Source organism: Amblyomma maculatum, chromosome 5 (assembly GCF_055883805.1).
Source record: "Amblyomma maculatum isolate TAMU_Amacu chromosome 5, ASM5588380v1, whole genome shotgun sequence".
NCBI lineage: Eukaryota > Metazoa > Arthropoda > Arachnida > Ixodida > Ixodidae > Amblyomma > Amblyomma maculatum.
In genome coordinates, this window is record NC_139348.1 from 98203453 (window position 1) to 98227536 (window position 24084).

Sequence of the window (24084 nt, forward strand, 5' to 3'; positions counted from 1 at the left end):
ATTTCACGCATAAAAGACACAATGATAATATTAATTTTGCAATGCATTTTACACATTGTACTTTACGTCAATAACAGCAAACACAGGTCACTTTATGAACATAGAAGGCAAAAATTTCCATGTCATCATAGTGTCAATAAAATTGTATAAATTTACCTTATTTAGTAACACTGGCTCTACATGGCTTAATGACTATATAAGGTAATTTGTGGTGGGGTGTGGAGCCATCCAATTTCTTGGGGCACATGTTTTTCAGTTATTGCTGCGCAACGTTGCACCTCAGAGTGTCATCAGGAATTCTTTATACTTTTTATTAGTGAAGTGAAAGTGGTAGAGGAGACGGTAATTATAAAGAGACCGGAAATTGATTATATGATGCTGACGAAGTAGCTCAACTGAAGGTTGTAAATACGGTACATTGTTTATGTAACATATGGCTTTTTGTTTCTACACGCAATAGTGTACTGATATTTTTTTATTTGTGGTCCCTCATAATAATGTGCAGTAGGTACGTGCGAACGGAAGAGGGAGTGGTAAATCAATAGTTTAACGAAGACCGCAGAAAGATCACGTATTCGAAACAAGGCACCTACAGCAGATGACAGGTTTTTAGCCACCTGTTCAAGCTACCTATCATATCCATTAGCCCATAGCCCAATCCAAAGCCAAAGCAGGAAATATGTTAACTTGTAATTTAACTTTCAGAAAAATCGTTCTCAACGGGAAATTGAACTTGTGCCCCTTCGAGCACTAGCCGAGCGCAGTAACCAACTACGCCACGCCGGCAAAGTGAGAAACGCATCTTGCCTCTCCTTGTTTTGTTTTCATGCCTTCTCTACGGAAACGTGGGCCGTCACGACGACGGCTTCAGCCCAATCTCCAGGAGTGAGCGCTTGTCGATCGCCGCTGTGAGTCGAATAGAGTCGCTTGAAAATTTCAGACTATCGGATTCCTTATTCACGTGCCGCCGGACCGTCTACCGGGTGATACGGGTCGCGTCACTTAGAGTCGCCATATCTTTTCAAACTCGAACGCCGAATACGCGTCGTGTGCGGGGGTTCCTCTTTTATTATTGTTCTCCGAAATGGATGAACAATTTCGGCCACGCAACAAAGGCAGCATGCCTAGCCCGAGTGCCTTTGGGAGTCGCAAATAGAAATGCGTCGGGAAAAGGCATTTATTAAAGGCATTTTCGTTGATCATGGAGGAAAAACTGATTGCAATGGCGATCTATGTGGGTTCACAGAAAGAGCCGGGAAAAATTCGTGCTATCAAAGAATTTTCTCCGAGATGCGCTAATTCTCTGGTTTGCCGCTGACTGCTTAGCCACTTGCGCAGAGGACGCGTGGCCGGAACAGGTGTTTGCATCCTTGTTCCTACTACAATTCTCCCTTGAATAGGCCTTCGTTTCAACCCCATTGATTATTAAAGATTACTGAGTCACGTTGCAGCGCAGTGTGCCGCACAGGCACAGGAATAGGCCACGCCCATTTCGCTTGCAGACTTTTGCAAATGCTACCCGCATCTTGAATGATATATTGTTACTTGGTGAAAAGCAAGCAGACAGCACAACATGGCGACAGGGTGAACGATGATTAAAGGCTGGCCTGGAGCGTGAGGTGGCCTGGCGCGAGGGCTCCTGTCCTCTTGCGCATCTACCGATCTTCTTCGCAACACTACCCAGGGTCACCGAGCGATCGTCCCGATCGGTTCATTGAAGTCGGTGGTGATGTGACGGTGAGGAAGTTCAAGAAAAGAGTGAAGAGAGTGATGTTCGTGCTACTCCGATGACGATGACCACGAGGATGCTTCGGTGATGCGCCTCCCCTGCAGTTCTTCAGCCATCCGCCACCAAAGCATCCATGGGAACGATGGCTCGAGGTCGCGGCGGGCAGTCTGGGTGCGAATTGCATGTTCGTGTCTTTCGATTCCTTCGGTTCCTTCGGGTCCTTGCTCTGATCTCGTCTCTGGTCAGTTCGTCTGTGCGTCTTGTCTTGAGATCCGGGCTAGTTGCGGGGCGGCTGTAGTGGTGGCTGGTCAGGTCTGCGTAGGAAGGGCTGGAGCTGATCTGCGCGGCGATATCCACGGGCTCTGGGCCAATGTTTGGGCCAATACGGATGGCGCTGGCGTTTCGAGGTGACGATGGGAATGACGTACACTGCCCCTCCAATGAAAATGTTACGCGGCGACAAGCAAGAAGAGGGCACAACATTGGCAACAGGTGAAGGATGATTTAATGAGCGGCTTAGCGCGAGGGCGCCTCTCACGCCATTGCCGATCTTCTTCGCAACAATATCTAATCGGCATGGGAAGAGATATATCTGCAAGCAGTTTTCCATACGTATGCGTATTGTGCTCGTGTATGCGTTCGGTCGCATGCTCGTGTGTCGATCGATATGCGCCGGCAGCATTTCCTGTTTGGATTGGTTTTGTTAATGGGAACGTGCCTAAACTTTATCTGAATAGATTTAATTAGGATAATTATTTTTATTAGGGTAAATGCTGTTCTGGCCCGCTTCTAGCGACTAGAATTACTGGCGCATTAATGTTGTGTGTTCACAACCGGTAACGTCTGGCCACTGCATGTCACCACACAAAAAAAGCAATGTGAAATTGTAATTTCTTACTAATTTTTGACGTAAGATAATTAGCGGGACTCTATCATCGAGACAATAGCAATTTCGACCCGATAAATTGAAATCGCTTGTCATAGACGCACTGAACTCACGCTGGCTTACAAAGTAGCGCTATAAGACTTCATGAAATGTGGCATCTATAATAACGTACGGCCTGAAAAATTGAAATCGCGTGTCATAGACACACTGAACTCACGCTGGATTACGAAGTAGCGATATAAGCCTTCATAAAATGTGGCACCTATAAGAATGTATGCCCACCAAGTGATACTGCAAAATGCGATTTCATGATAAGAAATGTCGCGAAGAATCACAATCTGGAAAGATTACTTGAGAATTGCTGCTATACTTTCACCACTTCAACCACTATTTCTTCGGAAAAGTTGTGGCCTGGTGAAATAATTTCATCATTACTTATTTGGTCACGTAGTCAAGTTTCTGAATGAACTATATCGTGCGGAATATTATAAAGACGTAGCATATCCAGGCTGTCAACTTTGGCGGCTGTACATTTAACGTTTAAATACCACACTGTCAATTCTTAAGCACGCGGAGATAACCGCTAACATCGGGCTCATGCTGTGCGTCTGTTGGGGGCTTGCATACATGTGCACTCGATGTATCATCCCAATATAATATTCTCACGCACTAGCACCTGTATCTCCCCATATATTACCACCGACGTACGCATTTCAGTGGCCGTAGAAGCAATTCTTCACCGTAACATTTGACTCTAAAGAAAATGTTTGCATCGAACGCTGCTCCTAGGTTTTTTACTTATGTTTACGTTAAGTTACATAGCATATCCTGCTTTTCAACCTTAGATTGTTCTCTTTGTGACCCTCTTTCTACTGTACCTGCCCTCTGATTTAGGCCTAAATTAAAGTTCATCACGATATTTCCTATGGATGTCAAAAACGTTAACATGTTTACAAGCAGTGAGACCGCAGCGGAGTGAGTCATTCTTCTCTGTGAGCACAATGCATCTTTCGCCTGACCAGCAAGGCGGCCTTTTAAAGAGACACGTGCACCGAAACTAAAACCATAAAATATGTTGCCATTTGGGAAAAAATTCATTCTCTGCATGTATAACGCCCATAAGTTGGTTCAGGAGAGCTTTATTCGAGTTGTGCGGAAAAGCGTTCTTTTCATGCCCAATTATTATTTCTGTGGAGCCAAACATATTGGTTCATCTGAATTTTCGTCCCCACCTTGAAGGCCATGGCGACGCTTCATCAAAAAAGTAAGTCAGGTTAAGGATTATCTGATGAGATACCAATAGGCTTGAAATCATCCCTGGATTTGCGTCAGCTGTCAGACACTCACCTTAAATGAGAGATAGTTGTTAAACACATCCGACAGCTCAACTACAGTATGAATAATTCGTTTCAAAATTTAGAGTTCTGGTGGTTTCTTCTGAGCGACACCTTCTGGCTCGTAAATTATTGCCAGAGTTCCAAAGTTTCGAAAGGGAAGAATATTTTGGTTCGGTCGTCTCGAATGATCGTACATCCACTGATGTTTAACGAGTGCGGTTGCACAAGTTATAGGCAAACCCTCTGGGCTCTAGAATTTTTAAAACTTCTGAATCATAAAACACCATCTGAGCATGAATCTACAATGATAATCCTCAGCCTGAGTGTAGAACAAAAGCCTCCCCGGTAACTTTCAAGCTAATTCGCTCCTGATGAGCTGCAGCTAACTCATTCCTGCAAACTTCCTAATCTCTTCTGCCCTCCTAACTTTCTAATATCCAATGCCGCCACTCCTCTGCTCAATTCCTGCACAAATAAAGTACAGAACATCGTGGCTGTAATAGCCATCTCGTCGTCGGTGTGACATTTTACCAATCTGCAGAGAACCTACGGGGTGACCATCGGCCCGCCAGTCCGTTTCCTCGGTGTCGCTGGCCTGAAATATTGTTACACGACGACACGAGCTCATTGGCCGCCCTTGCTGGTGTCGTTGTCTGTCTTGTGTTGCAGACCACTACATCTGCGACGTGATCGGCCGAACAGGCCGCCGACGGACGACCTCTGCGTTTCATGGGTAGCAGCTTCACATAGACCTGGTTTGAAGGGGTCTTTAACGCTACACATATCTTGATTTCTACTGTGCTTTGCGTTGTTCTATATTTTATTTTGTCCTTCATTTTGTTAGCCTCCACTTCTGTGCCCGATAGGTAAGTACCTGCAAGATGCAACTGGGAAATATTTTTGTCGTGAGACGTATTATTAGCTTTTCTTTCGTGATCTGAGGGTGCCTTCCAAATGCATTTTAGGGGATTTCTCTTCGGTTCATCTCTCCCCCACCCCCATGCTCTCGATAATCGAACATTACTTGTCCTAACTAGATGTATTATTTTCAAAATATTTCGTCACGCAAAGTTTTGTTTTAGTTTATGGGTTATGAGTCTGAGGGAGGTATATTCAAAGTGCTAAGTGCCATAAATTTAAATCTGTATAAATGTATATTCTGAACGCAATAAACAGCGCCAGTGTACAAAAATCTGAAGGTGGCGTAATGGCACCTTCATGCCCCATATTTCGCAATGCCTGCATCACCGCCGAGGTTTCAACTGAGTTAAACGCTTTTTCGTAATCAATGAATGCTATGTATAAAGGCTGGTTATAGTCCGATCATTTTTCTGTCACCTGGTTGATGATATGGATATGATCGATAGTAGAGTACTGTTTGCGAAAACCTGCTTGATCCTTAGCTTGATTGCAGTCTAAGGTTGTAATAATTCTATTAGTGATTACCTTAGTAAATACCTTATATGTAACAGACAGTATGCTGGTTGGTCTGTAATTTTTAAGGTCCTTAGAGCACGTTGTTGGGCTAGTCGGCCATTAGAGTCCTTAAGTCTTTAGAGTCCCCTTTCTTATGAATGAGAAAATGTTTGCATTATTCCATGGTTCCGGTACCGTCGATAACACCAGGCACTGCGTAAACAGGGTGGCCAGTTTTTCTAACACGATATCCACCCCGTCGTTTAGCAAATCTGTAGTTATCTGATCCTGTCCAGCTGATTTCACCCTTTTCATAGATTCTAACGCTTTCTTGACCTCGTCTTTCGTCACTGATGGAAAGTCTGACGGTTTTTCTTTACCGCCAATCTCATTACGGTCCTGACTACTTTGGCTACTGTAGAGAATTGTATAGAACTCCTCGGCTACTTTGACTATCTTGTCCATATTCGTGATGAGGTTGCCCGCCTTGTCCTTTATGGCATACATCTGGTTTTTGCCTATGCCCACTTTCTTCTTTACCGCCCCGTTCTTTATAGCATGCTCAATTTTCTCCATGTTATACTTCCTTATATCGTCCAACTTGCGCTTATTGATTGACTTTGATATCTCGGCCAAATCTATCAGGTCTGTTGGATTGGTAGTTTCCATACTCTGGCGTTTCTTAATCAAATCTTTTGTCTCCTTAGACAGCTTACCGGTATCCTCTCTAACTATCCTACCGCCTACGTCTACAGCACACTCAGTAATGATATCTCTGAAGTTATTGTTTATTGCTTATAGGGTAGTGTCGGGTTAGAGCTGAGTATCTATTCTGTAGCGAGATCCTGAGCTCCAAAAAGGTCCAAAAAGGGGGGTCCAAAAAGGAGCTTCATTTCGGTCGAAATAAAATTTTTGATGATCATGATGCCATTATCATTATCACTCACTATCACCTAACTGCCAATAACTATCATTATCGATCACTATCTACCATTAACTAGCGGTGGCGGTCTCCATGGTAACCGCGCTAGTATTACGCTAGAAAAGAAATGATACGTTTCTCAAGCCAGCAGACCTTGCCGGTTGAGATGCGTGAACGCTTTCAGGTCAAACCACTCCCCCAAGAACATGCAAGCGGATCGTCACGAATGTCGGAGGAGGGCCAGGGCGAATGGCGTTAGGCAAAAAGCATCAAGGGGACAGCAGTGCCATTTATATTGATGCGGCAAAATACTTACTGGAAAGGGCGCTTTCGCTGTCACCGCGGTGAGCATATTCCGCAGGGTAGCAGCTACGCTGGTCACAGGCCGAGTAGAAGAGGCACAAGAGGCCGCAATAGCCCTAGGAATTGTTCAAAAGGAAACCAGCACCAATCTCAGTGTTTCTAAAGCGGCCCTTCGCAACCTCGACAAGGTCGTTTCTCCGCCACTGCATTCAAAACTCGTTGCGCGTTGCCAAAAGATAGGAACAGCGGGGATCTTGTACAGCCCCCGGCTCACTCGGCCGCCCAGAATGTGGCCGCTCACCAATCTGCTCGAGATTTTGTCAGCCAGTTTCTCGAACACGGGTGCCCAACGGGGTGACGCACTGGATTCTTATCAGGCCATCACCATTTACTACAAGGAGATGAGAGCGAGCCTGCCTCCACCGCACGTTTCGCTCAGCCGAGAACAGGCTACCACGTGGCCGTGGCTGCAAACGCGGTCGCCGCCAAATCTTTGGGCGTGTGCCAAAATCTTTCCCGACAGTAAATTTGTACTGGCGACTGTGCGGCCAGCCTGCCACATTAGACCATATAATCTGGGACTGCGAAGAGGATCCGCTTCCGGAAGATCGAGTACCATGTCCCTCGCTGGAACAATAAAAAGCTTTTCTCGCCAGCCGGGACAAGGACGCCCAGTTCCGGGTCTCCGCAAGAGTGCAAGAGGTCGCTGACAAACTACGGGCCACCTAGAGCACCCAAGACCACGATCATCTGAATCACTGAAAAATAAAGTTTTCTCATCTCTCTCTCTTACGTGCCCGGCGTGCCTGTCATGATGATTAACAGCTATAGTGGGGCAGGAGGCATGCCGTACACAGCATAGCCATTAAATGCTTTCGCCTCAATATGACGGCTGTCACCAGCGGCTCGACACCCGTCAGTGCACAGCTGCGCCTCCAGCGGCTAGCTCTGATTCTTGGGCCGGCGTCTCGTGGCCGGAAAGAGCATTGAAGGATTCCGACATGGTCCAACACTACTTTTAACACAAACAAAAACGTGGTTTAAGTACTGAAACATTTTGAACTTTGCTATCGCCATCTATGAACCGGCAACGGCACCAACCTTTTCATTCTTTCTTTCCTTCTTTCCCCTCACCCCTCTGACTATATAATACCCCTTGATCTGGAAATAAACCGTCGTACTTTTGGCCTGGCTACGCTGTGAGATGCATCACTCGGGAGCGGCGTTCCCAGTGACACGCCTTTCCAACAGTGGCGTTCCCATTGACTGCGCCTTTCCAACAGTGGCGACGAGGCTGAAGCAAGGATATCGGGCCCAGGACAGCGCCGGACATGGGCCACAAGCTACCGGACTTCGATGAGGAAAAAGATAAGTGGCAAGCTTACCCGATGAAAGTAGAAGCGTACTTTGAGGCCAATGAAATCTCAGCTGATGCAAAGAAGAGGGCTTTACTAGTAGCCGCCCTTGGGACGAAGACCGTTCAAGTTTTATGCAGTAAAGTAGCGCCAGCAAAAACAAGTTCGTTGAGCTACGACAAGGTAGTCGAGACCTTGAACAGCTACTATGATCCTACACCAAACGAAAAAATTTGGAGGAAGCTTAAGCTTCGCCTTCAAGAGTGGAACGCGATAGCGTTCTTGCACCTCGTCGAGAAAACTTATTAAACGCTAGGGTATTGGGGCATCCTCGCACCGGTATCCGCGCGGCCCGAAGGGGAGAAGCGGGTGAGCGAAGATAGTGATCTAACGAAAGGAAAGACGCTTGATTCTACAACCCGTGAGGGTGCACGGCGAAACGTCAGGGGCGAGTGGCGCGCCACGTGTCGGGGCAGCGCCGCACATTGCGAGGAGGGGTTCTGTGTTTGCCGCAAGATGGCTCTGCATGTGCGCAGAGCGCAGAAGAAATGTAGCGGAAACGTACTTCGCTACTCGTGTAACTGCGACTTCTGTAAGTAACATGCTCATAATTACCGATATACACCGCATTCACTAGAAGCGCTTTTGTACCCTTTCAAGCATCGAATTCGTGGCTGAGTGGTAGCGTCTCCGTCTCACACTCCGGAGACCCTGGTTTGATTCCCACCCAGCCCATCTTGAAAGTTGCTTTTTATTTATGAAGTGCATGCCGGGATTTATCGCTCACGGCCAACGCCGCCGACGACACCGGCTTTTCTGCGACACGAGCTCCTTAACGCTACCGCGTTAATAGCAGAAAGTTTAACACCATCAGATTGCATTCCACTGTAGTTGCTTGATAACGCACGTCCATGTTCATGACGCACAGCACTGGTAGCTTTCCAAGATAGCACGATAACTTTATCGGCGATTTCGCGAGCGGAGGCCATTCATTGCTATGTTTGTCATAAATAGCTTTTGAAATGACGCAGACTGGGGATCCAGTATCAACGTCCATTTTTAGGTCGACGCCGTTCCATGTGAATGCTTCCTGAATGGGCGGTAGCAGCGTCTGCGCCGCCGTACGGAGGGACCATATCTGCAATGTACTGCTATCACTGTCTTCCGATTCCTGCCGCCTCTGTGCTTCCATGGTACCAGTTCTGTTAACGCTGTCAGCCGCTGAGCACATCTTCGCTAGATGCCCGTATCGTCTGCATTTGAAACATTGCCGTCTGGTAAAGCGACATACTGCAGTCTTGTGGCCGTAGTTACCGCACCACTGGCATTGCGTTCGCGGTTGAGTTCGTATCTCTGATTGGCGCCGATGAGTTATCTTGAGCACGTTTGGATCCCGAGCCTCGCCGGTTATGCCTCGCGAATCTAGTTCGGTGCTTTCTGCAGCTAGTGCTAGAGCCTCTGCTTCCTTTAGCGACGGGTCTTTTATTGCCAGAAGCTGCTTTTGTAAACTCTTTGATTGGACGCCACACACGATGCGGTCTCTGATCATTCTGTCTAGCATAGACGAAAAATTGCAGTTCTGTGCTATTTGTCGTATACCGACAATAAATTCCTGCATGGATTTTTCTTTCTGATAGCGGTTGAAGAACTTAAATCTTTCTGCTATTTCGTTTGGTGTAGGATCATAGTAGCTATTCAAGGTCTCGACTACCTTGTCGTAGCTCAATGAACTTGTTTTCGCTGGCGCTACTTTACTGCATAAAACTTGAACGGTCTTCGTCCCAAGGGCGGCTACTAGTAAAGCCCTCTTCTTTGCATCAGCTGAGATTTCATTGGCCTCAAAGTACGCTTCTACTTTCACCAGGTAAGCTTGCCACTTATCTTTTTCCTCATCGAAGTCCGGTAGCTTGTAACCCATGTCTGGCGCTGTCCTGGGCCCGATATCCTTGCTTCAGCCTCGTCGCCACTGTTGGAAAGGCGCAGTCAATGGGAACGCCACTATTGGAAAGGCGTAGTCAATGGGAACGCCGCTCCCGGGTGATGCATCTGACAGCGTAGCCAGGCCAAATGAACGACGGTTTATTTCCAGATCAAGGGGTATTATATAGTCAGAGGGGTGAGGGGAAAGAAGGAAAGAAAGAATGAAAAGGTTGGTGCCGTTGCCGGTTCATAGATGGCGATAGCATCGATTGGTGCCGTTGCCGGTTCATAGATGGCGATAGCATCCCTTCCTCCTAATAACCATAGCGATCCACAGGTTTCTTGACCCGGATAGACCTGCGCAGCTGTGTCTCTTGGGGAGCAGGGTCTGCGGGCTCTGACGTGGATGCGTTGTTCTGAATTGCCTGCGGGTGGTCCACTGGTTCTGCTGCTGGACTGTCTGTGCCCGTGAATGTGGATTCCTCGACGTTGCGCTTGCGGATTTGATCAGCATGACGACGGACCACCACATTATCCCCCGTCTTGACGGTGACTAGTCGAGCTCCTGTTGTTGACTTCACCTTTCCGGGTGTCCACTTGTCACCAACACCGTAGTTACGGACTAGTACAGGGTATCCCGGAGCTAAACTCCCGCTGGCGTCGTCCGACTCTGGTGTAGCTGCTCTGCTCTGGACAGGTTTGTTCCTGAGAGGAAAACACATGTCAAGTCTGGTGCGTAGTCGGTAACCTAACAGTAACTCTGAAGGTGATAGGCTCGACTGCCTTGGGGCATTCCGGTATCGACACAAAACTCGTGCGAGTGCGGTTGAGAGATCCACGCCAGGCATCTTCTTTAACCCATCCTTAACCATTCTTACCGCGCGTTCTGCCAGCCCATTGCTTTGTGGGTGGTAGGGCGGTGTTCGAATGTGGGCAATGCCATTCCTGTTCATGAATTCGGCGAAATCCGACCCGGTAAAGGGCGTGCCGTTATCGGTTACTACAGTGCGCGGTAGTCCGAACTGGCTGAAGAGCGTACGCAGCGCGTTTACTGTGCTGCTTGACGTTGCACTCGAGAGTGGAATGGCCTCGATCCATTTGCTGTGGGAATCAACCACGATCAGCAGCATTTTGTCCCTGATAGGTCCAGCGAAATCGAGGTGCAATCGGGACCATTTTTCTTCTGTAGCTGGCCAGTTTACTGGTTCACGTGCTGGAGGCATTGGTAAAGCCTGGACACAGTTTCAGCATTCATCGGCTATTGGGCTAATGTCCCGGTCGATCTCCGGCCACCAAAATTTGGACCGTGCTACCTTCTTCATGGTGCAGACGCCCTGATGGGCTTCGTGCAATATCATCAGCAGTCTACCGCGCGCCTGTTTTGGGACTACTACACGATGTCCCCACAGTAGGAGGCCATCCTGAACAGATAATTCATATCGCTTTTTGTAGTAATGCAACATCTCCGTGTTACCGAAGCAACATGTTTTGGGCCAACCCTCCTGGACGTACCTGCGGACAAGTGCTAGTACCACGTCCGTTTCTGTGAGTGACCGCAATTCTTCTATAGTGATGGCCGACTGGTCCCACTGGTCGATGGCGAGGACAAACTCTGCGTCTCCTTCCACTGCGGTCTCCGTTTCCTGCAAGGTTCGAGGTAAACTGCTTAGGGTGTCCGCGTTAACCATCATTTTTCCGGATTTGCAAAGCAGCTTGTATTTGTACGCTCACAGCAGAAGAGCCCATCTTTGTATTCTCGCGGCGGCCATGATGGGGGTCTGACGATCTATTCGTAGAAGGCCGAGCAGTGGCCGATGATCCGTCACCAGGGTGAACTCCCGGCCACGGAGGTAGTCCCGGAAACGTGAAACACCAAAAACGAGAGCCAACGCTTCACGTTCGATCTGAGAATACTTCTTTTCGGCCGAAGTTCAGGTCCGGGACCGAAATCCGATGGGCCTCATTTCCCCATTAATCCGATGGAAAAGTGCCGCTCCCACACAGTGAGGTGAGGCATCGCATTCCAAAAAGTAGTTCGAGCTTCGGATTGAAATATGTCAACACAGGGGCTGCGCAAAGAGCCTTTTTCGACAGTTCGAATGCTGCTTGTTCTTTATCGCTCCACATCCACCTGGCTCCTTTCGTCAGTAGCTTATACAAAGGCGCAAGTAAGGTGGACAGGTTAGGGAGAAACTTATGGTAGAAGGTGATAAACCCAAGAAAGGCACGCAACTCTGTAACATTACGCGGAGAAGGGGCTAGTCTGATGGCGTCGATGTTCTTTTCAACCGGGTGCAACCCGTTTTTATCAATACCTTGACCGAGATATGTTACTGCTTGCTCGGCGAAGCGACATTTGTCAGCGCGCAGCTTAATGCCATTTTCCCTGAAGCGTTGCAGTACTGCTTTCAGGTTTGAGTCATCTTGGCTCTTCTCAGCTATCAGCACATCGTCAAGATAGACCTGCACGCCGGTTAACCCTTGGAGCACGGATTCAATTTTCCGCTGGAAGATTGCTGGCGCAGAAGAGATTCCAAATGGTAGCCGATTGTAGCAGTATAGCCCTTTTTGAGTGTTGATGACGGCCAGTTTCCGCGACTCCTCGTCCAACGCTACCTGGCTATAGGCGTCTCGCAGGTCTAGCACACTGAACCGTTCTCCTCCCGCTAAATTGGCAAACATTTCGTCAATAACTGGTAGCGGGTATTGCTCAATCTCACACACAGGATTTAGTGTGGCTTTAAAATCTCTGCAAAGGCGCACTAAGCCGTCCTTCTTCAAGACGGGAAGAATGGGTGTGGCCCATTCCGAATATGGTACAGGCGATATTATCCCTGTTTTCGTAAGCCTATCCAACTCCTGTGAAACGTTTTCTTTGTACGCAAAAGGAACCTTCCTTGCCTTGAAAAACTTGGGGGTTGCTCCGCTCATGAGATGAATCTGTGCTGGCGGGCCTTTCAAGAGTCCGGTGCCCTCGCCGAAAAGATCAGCATAGCTGTTCAGAATTTCCCCGGCAGGTTGATGGGCAGCTGGCGGAACCGTCCTGGCCACGTTAGTCTGCGCCTTTACGTGCAGGAGAGTCATTCCGGTGTCCTTCAGTCACATCTAGCATCTAGAGAAGATGTGCTCAGCGGCTGACAGCGTAACAGAACTGGTACCGTGGAAGCACAGAAGCGGCAGGAATCGGAAGACAGTGATAGCAGTACATCGCAGATATGGTCCCTCCGTACGGTGGCGCAGACGCTGCTTTTTTCAAGGCAAGGAAGGTTCCTTCTGCGTACAAAGAAAAAGTTTCACAGGAGTTGGATAGGCTTACGAAAGCAGGGATAATATCGCCTGTACCATATTCGGAATGGGCCACACCCATTGTTCCCGTCTTGAAGAAGGACGGCTCAGTGCGCCTTTGCGGAGATTTTAAAGCCACACTATACCCTGTGTGTGAGACTGAGCAATACCCGCTACCAGTTATTGACGACATGTTTGCCTATTTAGCGGGAGGAGAACGGTTCAGTGTGCTAGACCTGCGAGACGCCTATAGCCAGGTAGCGTTGGACGAGGAGTCGCGGAAACTGGCCGTCATCAACACTCAAAAAGGGCTATACTGCTACAATCGGCTACCATTTGGAATCTCTTCTGCTCTAGCAATCTTTCAGCGGAAAATTGAATCCGTGCTTCAAGAGTTAACCGGCGTGCAGGTCGATCTTGACGATGTACTGATAGCTAACAAGAGCCAAGACGACTCAAACCTGAAAGCAGTACTGCAACGCTTCAGGGAAAATGGCATTAAGCTGCGCGCTGACAAATGTCGCTTCGCCGAGCAAGCAGTAACATATCTCGGTCAAGGTATTGATAAAAACGGGTTGCACCCGGTTGAAAAGAACATCGACGCCATCAGACTAGCCCCTTCTCCGCGTAATGTTACAGAGTTGCGTGCCTTTCTTGGGTTTATCACCTTCTACCATAAGTTTCTCCCTAACCTGTCCACCTTACTTGCGCCTTTGTATAAGCTACTGACGAAAGGAGCCAGGTGGATGTGAAGCGATAAAGAACAAGCAGCATTCGAACTGTCGAAAAAGGCTCTTTGCGCAGCCCCTGTGTTGACATATTTCAATCCGAAGCTCGAACTACTTTTTGGAATGCGATGCCTCACCTCACTGTGTGGGAGCGGCACTTTTCCATCGGATTAATGGGGAAATGAGGCCCATCGGATTTCGGTCCCGGACCTGAACTTCGGCCGAAAAGAAGTATTCTCAGATCGAACGTGAAGCGTTGGCTCTCGTTTTTGGTGTTTCACGTTTCCGGGACTACCTCCGTGGCCGGGAGTTCACCCTGGTGACGGATCATCGGCCACTGCTCGGCCTTCTACGAATAGATCGTCAGACCCCCATCATGGCCGCCGCGAGAATACAAAGATGGGCTCTTCTGCTGGGAGCGTACAAATACAAGCTGCATTGCAAATCCGGAAAAATGATGGTTAACGTGGACACCCTAAGCCGTTTACCTCAAACCTTGCAGGAAACGGAGACCGCACCGGAAGGAGACGCAGAGTTTGTCCTCGCCATCGACCAGTGGGACCAGTCGGCCATCACTATAGAAGAATAGCGGTCACTCACAGAAACGGACGTGGTACTAGCACTTGTCCGCAGGTACGTCCAGGAGGATTGGCCCAGAGCATGTTGCTCCGGTAACACGGAGATGTTGCATTACTACAAAAAGCGACATGAATTATCTGTTCAGGATGGCCTCCTACTGTGAGGACATCGTGTAGTAGTCCCCAAACAGGCGCGCGGTAGACTGCTGATGATATTGCACGAAGCCCATCAGGGCGTCTGCACCATGAAGAAGGTAGCACGGTCCAAATTTTGGTGGCCGGAGATCGACCGGGACGTTAGCCGAATAGCCGATGAATGCAGAAACTGTGTCCAGGCTTTACCAATGCCTCCAGCACGTGAACCAGTAAACTGGCCAGCTACAGAAGAAAAATGGTCCCGATTGCACCTCGATTTCGCTGGACCTATCAGGGACAAAATGCTGCTGATCGTGGTTGATTCCCACAGCAAATGGATCGAGGCCATTCCACTTTCGAGTGCAACGTCAAGCAGCACGGTAAACGCGTTGCGTACGCTCTTCAGCCAGTTCGGACTACCACGTACTGTAGTAACCGATAACGGCACGCCCTTTACCGGGTCGGATTTCGCCGAATTCATGAACAGGATTGGCATTGCCCACATTCGAACACCGCCCTACCACCCACAAAGCAATGGGCTGGCAGAACGCGCGGTCAGAATGGTTAAGAATGGGTTAAAGAAGATGCCTGGCGTGGATCTCTCAACCGCACTCGCACGAGTTTTGTGTCGATACCGGAATGCCCCAAGGCAGTCGAGCCTATCACCTTCAGAGTTACTGTTAGGTTATCGACTACGCACCAGACTTGACATGTGTTTTCCTCTCAGGAACAAACCTGTCCAGAGCAGAGCAGCTACACCAGAGTCGGACGACTCCAGCGGGAGTTTAGCTCCGGGGGACCCTGTACTAGTCCGTAACTACGGTGTTGGTGACAAGTGGACACCCGGAAAGGTGAAGTCAACAGCAGGAGCTCGACTAGTCACCGTCAAGACGGAGGATAATGTGGTGGTCCGTCGTCATGCTGATCAAATACGCAAGCGCAACGTCGAGGGATCCACACTCACGGGCACAGACAGTCCAGCAGCAGAACCAGTGGACCACCCGCTGGCAATTCAGAACAACGTATCCACGTCAGAGCCCGCAGACCCTGCTCCCCAATAGACACAGCTGCGCAGGTCTATCCGGGTCAAGAAACCTGTGGATCGCTATGGTTATTAGGAGGAAGGGATTCTATCGCCATCTATGAACCGGCAACGGCACCAATCGATGCTATCGCCATCTATGAACCGGCAACGGCACCAACCTTTTCATTCTTTCTTTCCTTCTTTCCCCTCACCCCTCTGACTATATAATAACCCTTGATCTAGAAATAAACCGTCGTACTTTTGGCCTGGCTACGCTGTCAGATACATCACTCGGGAGCGGCGTTCCCATTGACTACGCCTTTCCAACAGTGGCGTTCCCATTGACTGCGCTTTTCCAACAAACTTCATAACTAGTGTAGTTCGTTGCCTGAAGCGGATATATTCAGTGATTATTTTGATGATGCTAGACCGGAGTACTGTAAAAGGAAGCTGAATACATTTCTTATTACATTTTTGTTAGCTCTTTGCTCTAGGCATGACCCTTGCTCTGGTGTTTGCCCTTCCTGCGCCATTTCTGCACCCTTATCAAGAAAGTGGTTCGTCATTTGCTCTTCGTGAAGGAACCGCGTTAGGAGGTAGTAGTAAAGTAAAATATAAATTGAATATCTTTTCTGTACTTGATAAGCCATGAAGTTTATTTTATGCTCCTTCCTGCTTCCTTTGTGAAGATAGCTTATTGTTACCGCCCCGCCTTGGTGGCGCAGTGGTTACGGCGCTCGACTCCAGGACCCAAGATTGAGGGATCGAGTCCCTGCTGCGACCGCTTTTCGAAGGATGCCAAAAGCAAGGCGCCCGGTTGCTGCGCGGTGTCAGTGCAATTTAAAGAACATTTCGTGGTGCAAATTTCCGGTGCCCTCCACTACAGAGTCTCTCATAGGCTGATCCGCTTTGGGACGTTAAACCCGCTAAATGAAGCATTTAGAGTTACCATACTTGCAGAGCACTTTCGGAAACCTCTTCTTGTGCCAAAGGGTTGCGATAGAGTGCTGATGCTAATAAACAAACTTCTTTTTTAATCGCAACAATAAACATTGCCTGGCATGTATTTAGAGTAAATGGGATGCTGTATTTTTTGGCTAACATCTGAAACAGGCGGCGTGATAGAGCTGCACTTAACGAAGTGAAAATGGGCTGAAGGTGACGGAAGCTTAAAGTAAGAGTGCGAGAAAAATCTGTTTTCATAGGAGTACGTTCGTGCAGAACGGCAGTAAATAAAAACCACAGAACTTTGCAGAGCCTGCACTAGGAAAATATAAAAGCCTTAGGTTTACTGCTGCTCACGTATATCAGACGCCGCTATATTACCGCTATAGGGAAGTTCTTAGGTATAATACTGCGATTCTTGCGCACACTGGAAAAGATCTATTCCATGGCCTGCATTCGTTGCAGTGCTCATGCATGTGTGGTAATGAACGCAACGTCGTCGATCTTGCGGCGCGACATTACACCAGTGTTCGACCGCTCTTGGCGTCTTCCTATCGACGCTTGCATCTTGTAACTGGGACCACTTTTTGTGAACACATAGTACGGATTCCCTGTCGCGGACAGGCTCCACAGCAAACGTCTGCCTTCGTAGTTCGCATCTCCTGAGTCATATAAGACATTAATAAATATACTGTGCTGTCCATGCTGTCGAAGCTTTGTAAAGATGATGCCATTACTTAAATTTGTATTGTACACCCTATAACGATAATTGCCTACCAAAAGAAATTCATGCTTTAGAAATATACGCTGAAATTGTTTACGTGGAAGCGTTCACAACAGACGTCACTGAACCAAACGTTCTTTTACAGGTGCACAGCTTGCCTTGTGCCTTCTACTTATGATTTTCTCAGGTAATTTCGTGCTGTGTTAGCATGATGCTGTTTCTGTTTTGTTATATTCATTGAAAGTTGTCTGAACTTTTGATTGCAGGAGAGACTTGCGCTCCTTTGGTTGTGCATAATAAAATGGCGGGTTGGTGGCGCAAACTGTCGCACTTCTAATATTAAACAATTTTTCACGCCTTGTGATGCGAATTAATAAATTTAGATGCAACTGACGCACCGCCTAAATACACTGAAAGACACACCGCGCTTGTTCGTGGTATATAAAATCATCTGCCTTGGAAGGTGTAACTGTCCTCTACTTGGAAGAATTATTGCTCATTTATAAAACGCACAAAACGTAATGCTTTTGGAATATAAAACAAGCTAACTGCTTTGGAAGGTTGACCTGTCTTCTACTTGAAATAATTATTGACCGGAGATTACTATGCAAATTGTTTCTTTTATAGGAGGGGATGGATCCTCAAAAAGGCTGAAAGGTAGGATCTACTAGTTTTTAAATTCTATTGTAATGATGATTTGCATGCATTTCCGGGAAGGCCGAATAACCCTTTTGACGAGCCCCGTCCTTGAAGCATGTGCATACTTAAATCTTACACTTGAAGCATACTAAATTGATATTTCTTTTTCTCTGTTACTGTAGAAATACCAATACCCACTTCGGGGCGAACGGCTCTCCTATAGATCATTATACACTGTTGTGTGCTAGCTGCATAGACTTCCGCTTCCGCTAACCAAACTTTCTGCCTTACCTGCTATAGTTTTTTCGTTCGAACTCCAGTTGTCAACCTAATTGATGGCTTGTTCATTACCTTCGTATTGCATTGCCCAACCCTGACCATTTTGTTTCCTTGATTTATTCTAGAATATAATAAACTCGCGTCGTTTCCCTGGCCTACTCTGCACGCATCCAGTCTCTTAATGTTGAACCTAGCATTTTCTGTCCCATTGTTCTCTGCAGTATCCTCAACGGAAGTTGAACACTTTTTTTTTCTCTTCCACACTTCTGCCCATCAGTGAGTACCGTTGAGATACTGCTTCCGTACACCTTCGTGTTGGGGCTTTCCGGTAATCCTCTATTCACGATCTCAGAGTACTTGCCAAATATGTCCATGCCAGTCTGATTCTCCTAGTTATTTTCATTTCGTAGTCCGGGTCCGCAGCTACTAACTGTTTTAAAGACATATTCCCTTACCAAGGCAACCGCCCCGCGCCTTAGTGCAAACTGCTATCATTTTTACAAAGCTGTTGAACAACCCTTTGTACTCCTACATATTAATTTTTAGGCCTACCATTTTCCTTCCCTTTGTTAAGTCACTCGTAGCAGTCCGTCTTCTCAGTTCCTTACAAACGCACTGTCATCAGCGAATATGCGATCACTGAGGTACTGTTCATTAAAACCTATCCCTAACTGTTACCAGTCCAGACGCGCTGTACAGGATGCAACAAGTAGTGCCCTAGCTAGAGGTTTATCTAACTGGGTGCGACGGCGGCAGTAAAAGTAAATAGTGCGCGGAAAGTGCGAAAAGAGCCGTCAGTATAGCGCCGAGAAAAAGCCACACGAGGGACCCCTACGCATGAGCAGCTCTTCATTTGAAACTTAGCCGACTGAGCGTCGGGACTCGCCGCAACGGTTACTACTACCAACGGAACATCTAGAATCACCAAGTCATGACTTACTAACTGTCTGTGCACACACTCGCTGGAAGTTTCGGGCCGCACATGTGTCAGGCGTGCCAAAGGAGTGCCGTCTCTTTCGTTTATCACGTTATTTTGTCTACACTCGAAGGGGAACTGTGCAGAGGCAGTGCTTTCGCACACCAAATATTTCCTTTTGTTCGAATAAGACAAAGGGTACCTATTATTATTTCAATTATTTACCTTATTCATGCAATTACGTGTTGCAAGTTTGAATGCAAGCAATCGTTTATGTACATCGAATGCCAAAAGTTGGGACTCGTAGTCCAGTGTGGCGACAGTGAGCCCCAGGTTTCTGCCGGCTAAATAGAACGGGCCGCAGACAAAAAAATTTCATACGACGACTTAGCGCAGTAGGTACTGCTGTGGTATTTCCGGTGTCTGCGTTCATTTCTGGAGGCTGAGGCGTCATCTACATGCCAACTTTGTACGCTTCTTGGTTTTGCCGATGCAATAAATTAAAACGTATCAAAGTGACCTCACGATGCAAGGAAGTTCTTGCAATAGCGGTACGAAACAAGAAATGACATTGACGTGGTACCCGTTCGGTGGAGAAAGCACTATCTGATGCAAACAAGAGCTTTCAATTTTTTCTTGTAACTCAACGGTATTGGCATCCATCGATGTTGAAGGGGAGGGACATTAACCAGGCGGTGCATTAATTAGGTTATAGCGCTGCAATGCAATCGCAGCCCGAGACGACAAACCAAACAGAGTTAGTAGATGGCTTCGTTACTTCAGGTATCTTTGGCAGTGCTGGTGATTTGTAATTGTGATGATGTTCCTAGAAGCGCTAAGATGCCACGGTCATGACTCTTGCCGCCCGGAGTATGACTTTGCTGCAGGTAGTGAGCGTCTTGTGCGGGTCCCGACCGCAGCCGCTACTCCCATTGCTTTATTTATGAAATTGATTCACACGAAAACTCTGGCCATGTGTATCGTCCGTTGGTCTGAATTACAACTCCATCCTGACGGGGCTAAGACGAGCACTACTAATGACGCTAACATAGAAGCTAAGCATGCGTGTCACTAGGCTTTCTGAAGCCATTAAACCTCGAGTGATACTGACTGGAAAGGACCCGGCCGGACATGCCAAAGTGGATCGAAAGGTGTTTCGATTCTCGGCTGTTAAATGCACCCCTTTTGGCTGTTACATGGATAGGGGCTCTTCTAAATCTAGAGACTACCCGCTCTATCACTTGGGTTCCAGTTTGGGCTGACTTTGTAGCACTATAATTTCACGGTAGATATTCGGGAAAGGGATGGCGACGTAAAATTTAAATCTGTCCTGCCACATGGTGTATAATGCAACTGATCTCACAGCAGAATACGCAAACGTAGAAAACAAAATGAGCAAATTATTACTTTAAAAATAATCGGCCGTGTGTTTTTAACCTAGCATTATGGGCGCAACCTCTCATTTTCCTCATTATCTATCTTCAGTTGTATAGAAAAATATTTCTGCTTTTTATTGGAATATTGTAAGTGAGTAAGAAAGAATACTTGGCTCTCTGGCAGTCAAAACCAAAACCAATGTAGGCGTACCGTGCTGCTGTAACAAAAATATGTGCAAACAATCTCAAAGAAACAATGGATCAAATCAGAACTTTCTGAATGCGTAGCGGCTGTTTCTTTCATATTTGCAGGTCCCGACTACAAGGAGAGTCTGATGCGCAAATTTTTAGGTAGCCTTTTCCTGCCCAAGCCATTCCCGCCTTTGCCAGATCATTATTTCTCGGTTCAGGACCCATTCAACAAAAGCGAAAAAGCCACGCGGTACAGATTCAACCTGACAGACGGAACTCTTGTTATGAACAGCACAGAGCTGTTTAACACCAGCAGTAATATCTGCGAGTTCCGCCGCAATGTCTGGAAGCGTGCATTCTGCATTCTCCCCGTCTCGGGCTCATTTGCCACTTATGCTGGCAAGCTTTCTTACGGCCAACCTGTGAAAGACAAGTTCAACATCACAACAGTATTTGAGCCGTACACTGGATGGACAAGTCCCGCTGAGATATCGGCTGACTTTGACATCCGAGAAATTTCAGGTATGTAAATGTATGCAATGGCACGCTAAGGCGTGAGGTAGCAAAAATTGTCAACATAATAAAAATTTCGATTTGTGAACTTGCATTATCATTATCCTCGAAATTTCACCTGTATTAGACAATGTGCTACAACAAAGTATGTGCTGCAAGTGTAAATGATATGGTTTTGACAATTTGCATTCATTGTAAATTGTGAGAAAGTAACGTTATTAAATGCACTACAGCACAGGAAACTGCGTTTGTTTCCTGCGATGGGCCACGATCTATCTTAACATGAATAAAAAGAAGGGGCGGTATATCATAGCTTCCACGGTTTGCCACACAGCAATTTGCTCTGGGAACAAATATGAAAACGAGTCGATGAAGGAGGCAAACATGATATTTACCTTCCATTTTTTTTGTGAGCTTTATCTTTTCGTATAGTGGACGCAACTCATTGATATGGGATATCGCAAAAAATGGCAGCACAGTGTTTGCCTTTGTGGCTCATGATGACAGAGGCCGCGAACAGTGCACTAAATGCGCATTCATTTTCGCATATATAATAGTCTTGATATTTATTTTACTGAAGGCGGTTCTGTTGTAAACGTGTGTGAAAATTATCTTCATTATTATTAGCCTTTTGGAAACACTTAATAATTTATTGCTAACACTTTTGAAAACATGGGGGCCTTCCAAGCTTGTCCAGTGTATACTTTGCTTACGTAACTAAAATCACATTCGATTATTTGGTGCCTTTGTGATGATTTTGTCATCACTTATGTCACGCATTTGAAGCGCCTACAACAACTATCTAAAGGTAATTGCAATCATGATATGAGCAAAAGTTATATAAATCAGCAAGTATATGTATATAAATGTCATGCACAAATTAAAAAATAGATTTTCTTTCCACGTCTACCTTTATTTTATGACTAACGATAGAATAAGCTTCACCGATGGCAACTTCAGAGTGGGCAGAAGCAGCCAGTGAATTAAATGGAACGAGAACCATAGCATTGTGGGGTATTTACACACAATCCAAATAGTGTGCACCTCCATAGTGTGGGAGTGCTGAAATGGAAGTAGTGCCTAAGAGAGTGAAGTTGCCTAAGAGTACATCTAAGAAAGAACGTGTTTCTGCTAAAAGATGCAAATATTTGTTGCTTCTAAGCGAAAATAAAAACTAAACTATATAAAATTTATCTCAAATACTACCCACAATTTTGAAAATCGGAAGTGACAGCGAAACGGTGATGTGGTATATTATAAAGCCTTCTTTCTAATGACAGATATAACAAAATTGTCCCACATTTTCGAAACAATGAAAAATAATGTTTTTCTTAGCATTAAGTATTTTCCTATATTGCCTGCTCTCCAATTATACTGAAGAAGGTGGCAAGCTTGGCTGGTACAATATTGTAGATGTTCATATTTTCGGGCAGAGTTGTTAGGATCGCAAGAGGCGAATAACCGCGCGCGCTGTTCACAGTGCAATAACTTTGCCAATGATGCGCGGTTATTTCATATTGTAAATAATCTTGAAGCGAATGCGAGGAGGTGTTTTAAAAAATGTCGATATTCATTGTGCGTATGACTAAACCGGATTGTCGGTATAGGCAACGTGATTAGAGACAGCAGAGTTATTGTGTTCGGGAAAACGTCTATAGCCGCTAACAAAATTTTCAAAATGTTTTCTTTCATTGGTGCTCTTTCTTTTCAGGTGAAATGAAACTGGTGCTGGGGACCGTGTTTGTGACAGAGTTTGTAGTGAATACTATATCGTCGCCACCGTTTAAAAATTTCAGTGTTTTCAAAGGAAAACCAGACGTTGCAGAAAAGGTCTGGCACAAATTCACCGACTATGTATTTCGAAAATGCAAGCAAGACATCCGAAGTCTATTGAAGAAGGAGTACAATGTTAGGTTGAGGGCAGCAGCTGATGCTGTTGGAATAGTCGACAATTCTTTACTCTGGAAAATATAAAAGAGGACGCAAGCTAAAAGATGCCGTACCCTACGACGGCCACCTTACGTGAATAAATGTTTTTTCCAGCATACATTTCTCAGAACCAACGTGATAGTGTTGTTGGCGTCATGAGTCGAAACACTGCAGAGAATCCACTTTTTTGTCGTGCTTCACTGAATACCACTTAGAAGGAAATATTTGATGAGCTCCGAAAGCATAATTAATAAATAATGCACAAACTGCACATAAACTGCTTAATGCCGCTTAGTGGCCTTGCACTGGCGAAATGTTAAAAGCCCATTGATGTTATGCGTGTGAGAGCCACAAAATGAGAGCTATTGGTCAAATGTCCTCTTGCTACATTCCATTTTCCTTAACCGTGCTTAAATGTTTTAGGCGAGCATAACGTTCGTGTTTGTAATTCGCTAAAGCTATTGCCAGCAGCGTTTTCACAACCCCGCTACTTTTATGCTCCGCAGAGTTACTCTGACGTTGGAACGAAGAGTCCTCTGGGCTTGTCCCTAGATTCCACAAAGACTTTCGCCATGAGGCTTTATTCACTAAATACTGTAACTCGAAGCAAGTAGGTGGCCGCATCTCCCACACAATAATTTATTCAGAAACAAAAGAGAAAGTAAAGGGTTTTAAATTATGGCATCAAAGAACAACCAAGATTGATACCATTATTTGCAAAACGGGCCTTTTTTTCTTCCTCCTTCTTATAGCTTTCCTGGTTCCCGCGTCTTTCGCATGATGTACGATGGAAAACTCGGTAAACTGAGTGCCTCTTCTAAATAGCTTTTGGAGTGCAGAAGCGCGTACGGCATATAGGTCTTAAACTTTGCGAAAGTGGAGTCTAGGTTTGAAATACGTCCGTTCGTCCAGCACTATACGTTATAAGCTTCTATAGGCCTCTTTCACTCCGA

The 24084-nt window shown here is 46.4% G+C and overlaps 1 protein-coding gene across 1 annotated transcript; it reads left to right on the top strand.

The window, feature by feature from the left end:
* Nucleotides 1-16114: 16114 nt before the first annotated feature.
* LOC146188989 (uncharacterized) lies at nt 16115-23535 on the top strand. Its single transcript, XM_084605152.1, has 4 exons — nt 16115-16175; nt 17915-17944; nt 20810-21211; nt 22914-23535. The coding sequence occupies exons 1-4, from the start codon at nt 16115-16117 to the stop codon at nt 23174-23176; spliced, it is 756 nt and encodes a 251-aa protein (XP_084461278.1). The 3' UTR covers nt 23177-23535.
* Nucleotides 23536-24084: the final 549 nt, after the last annotated feature.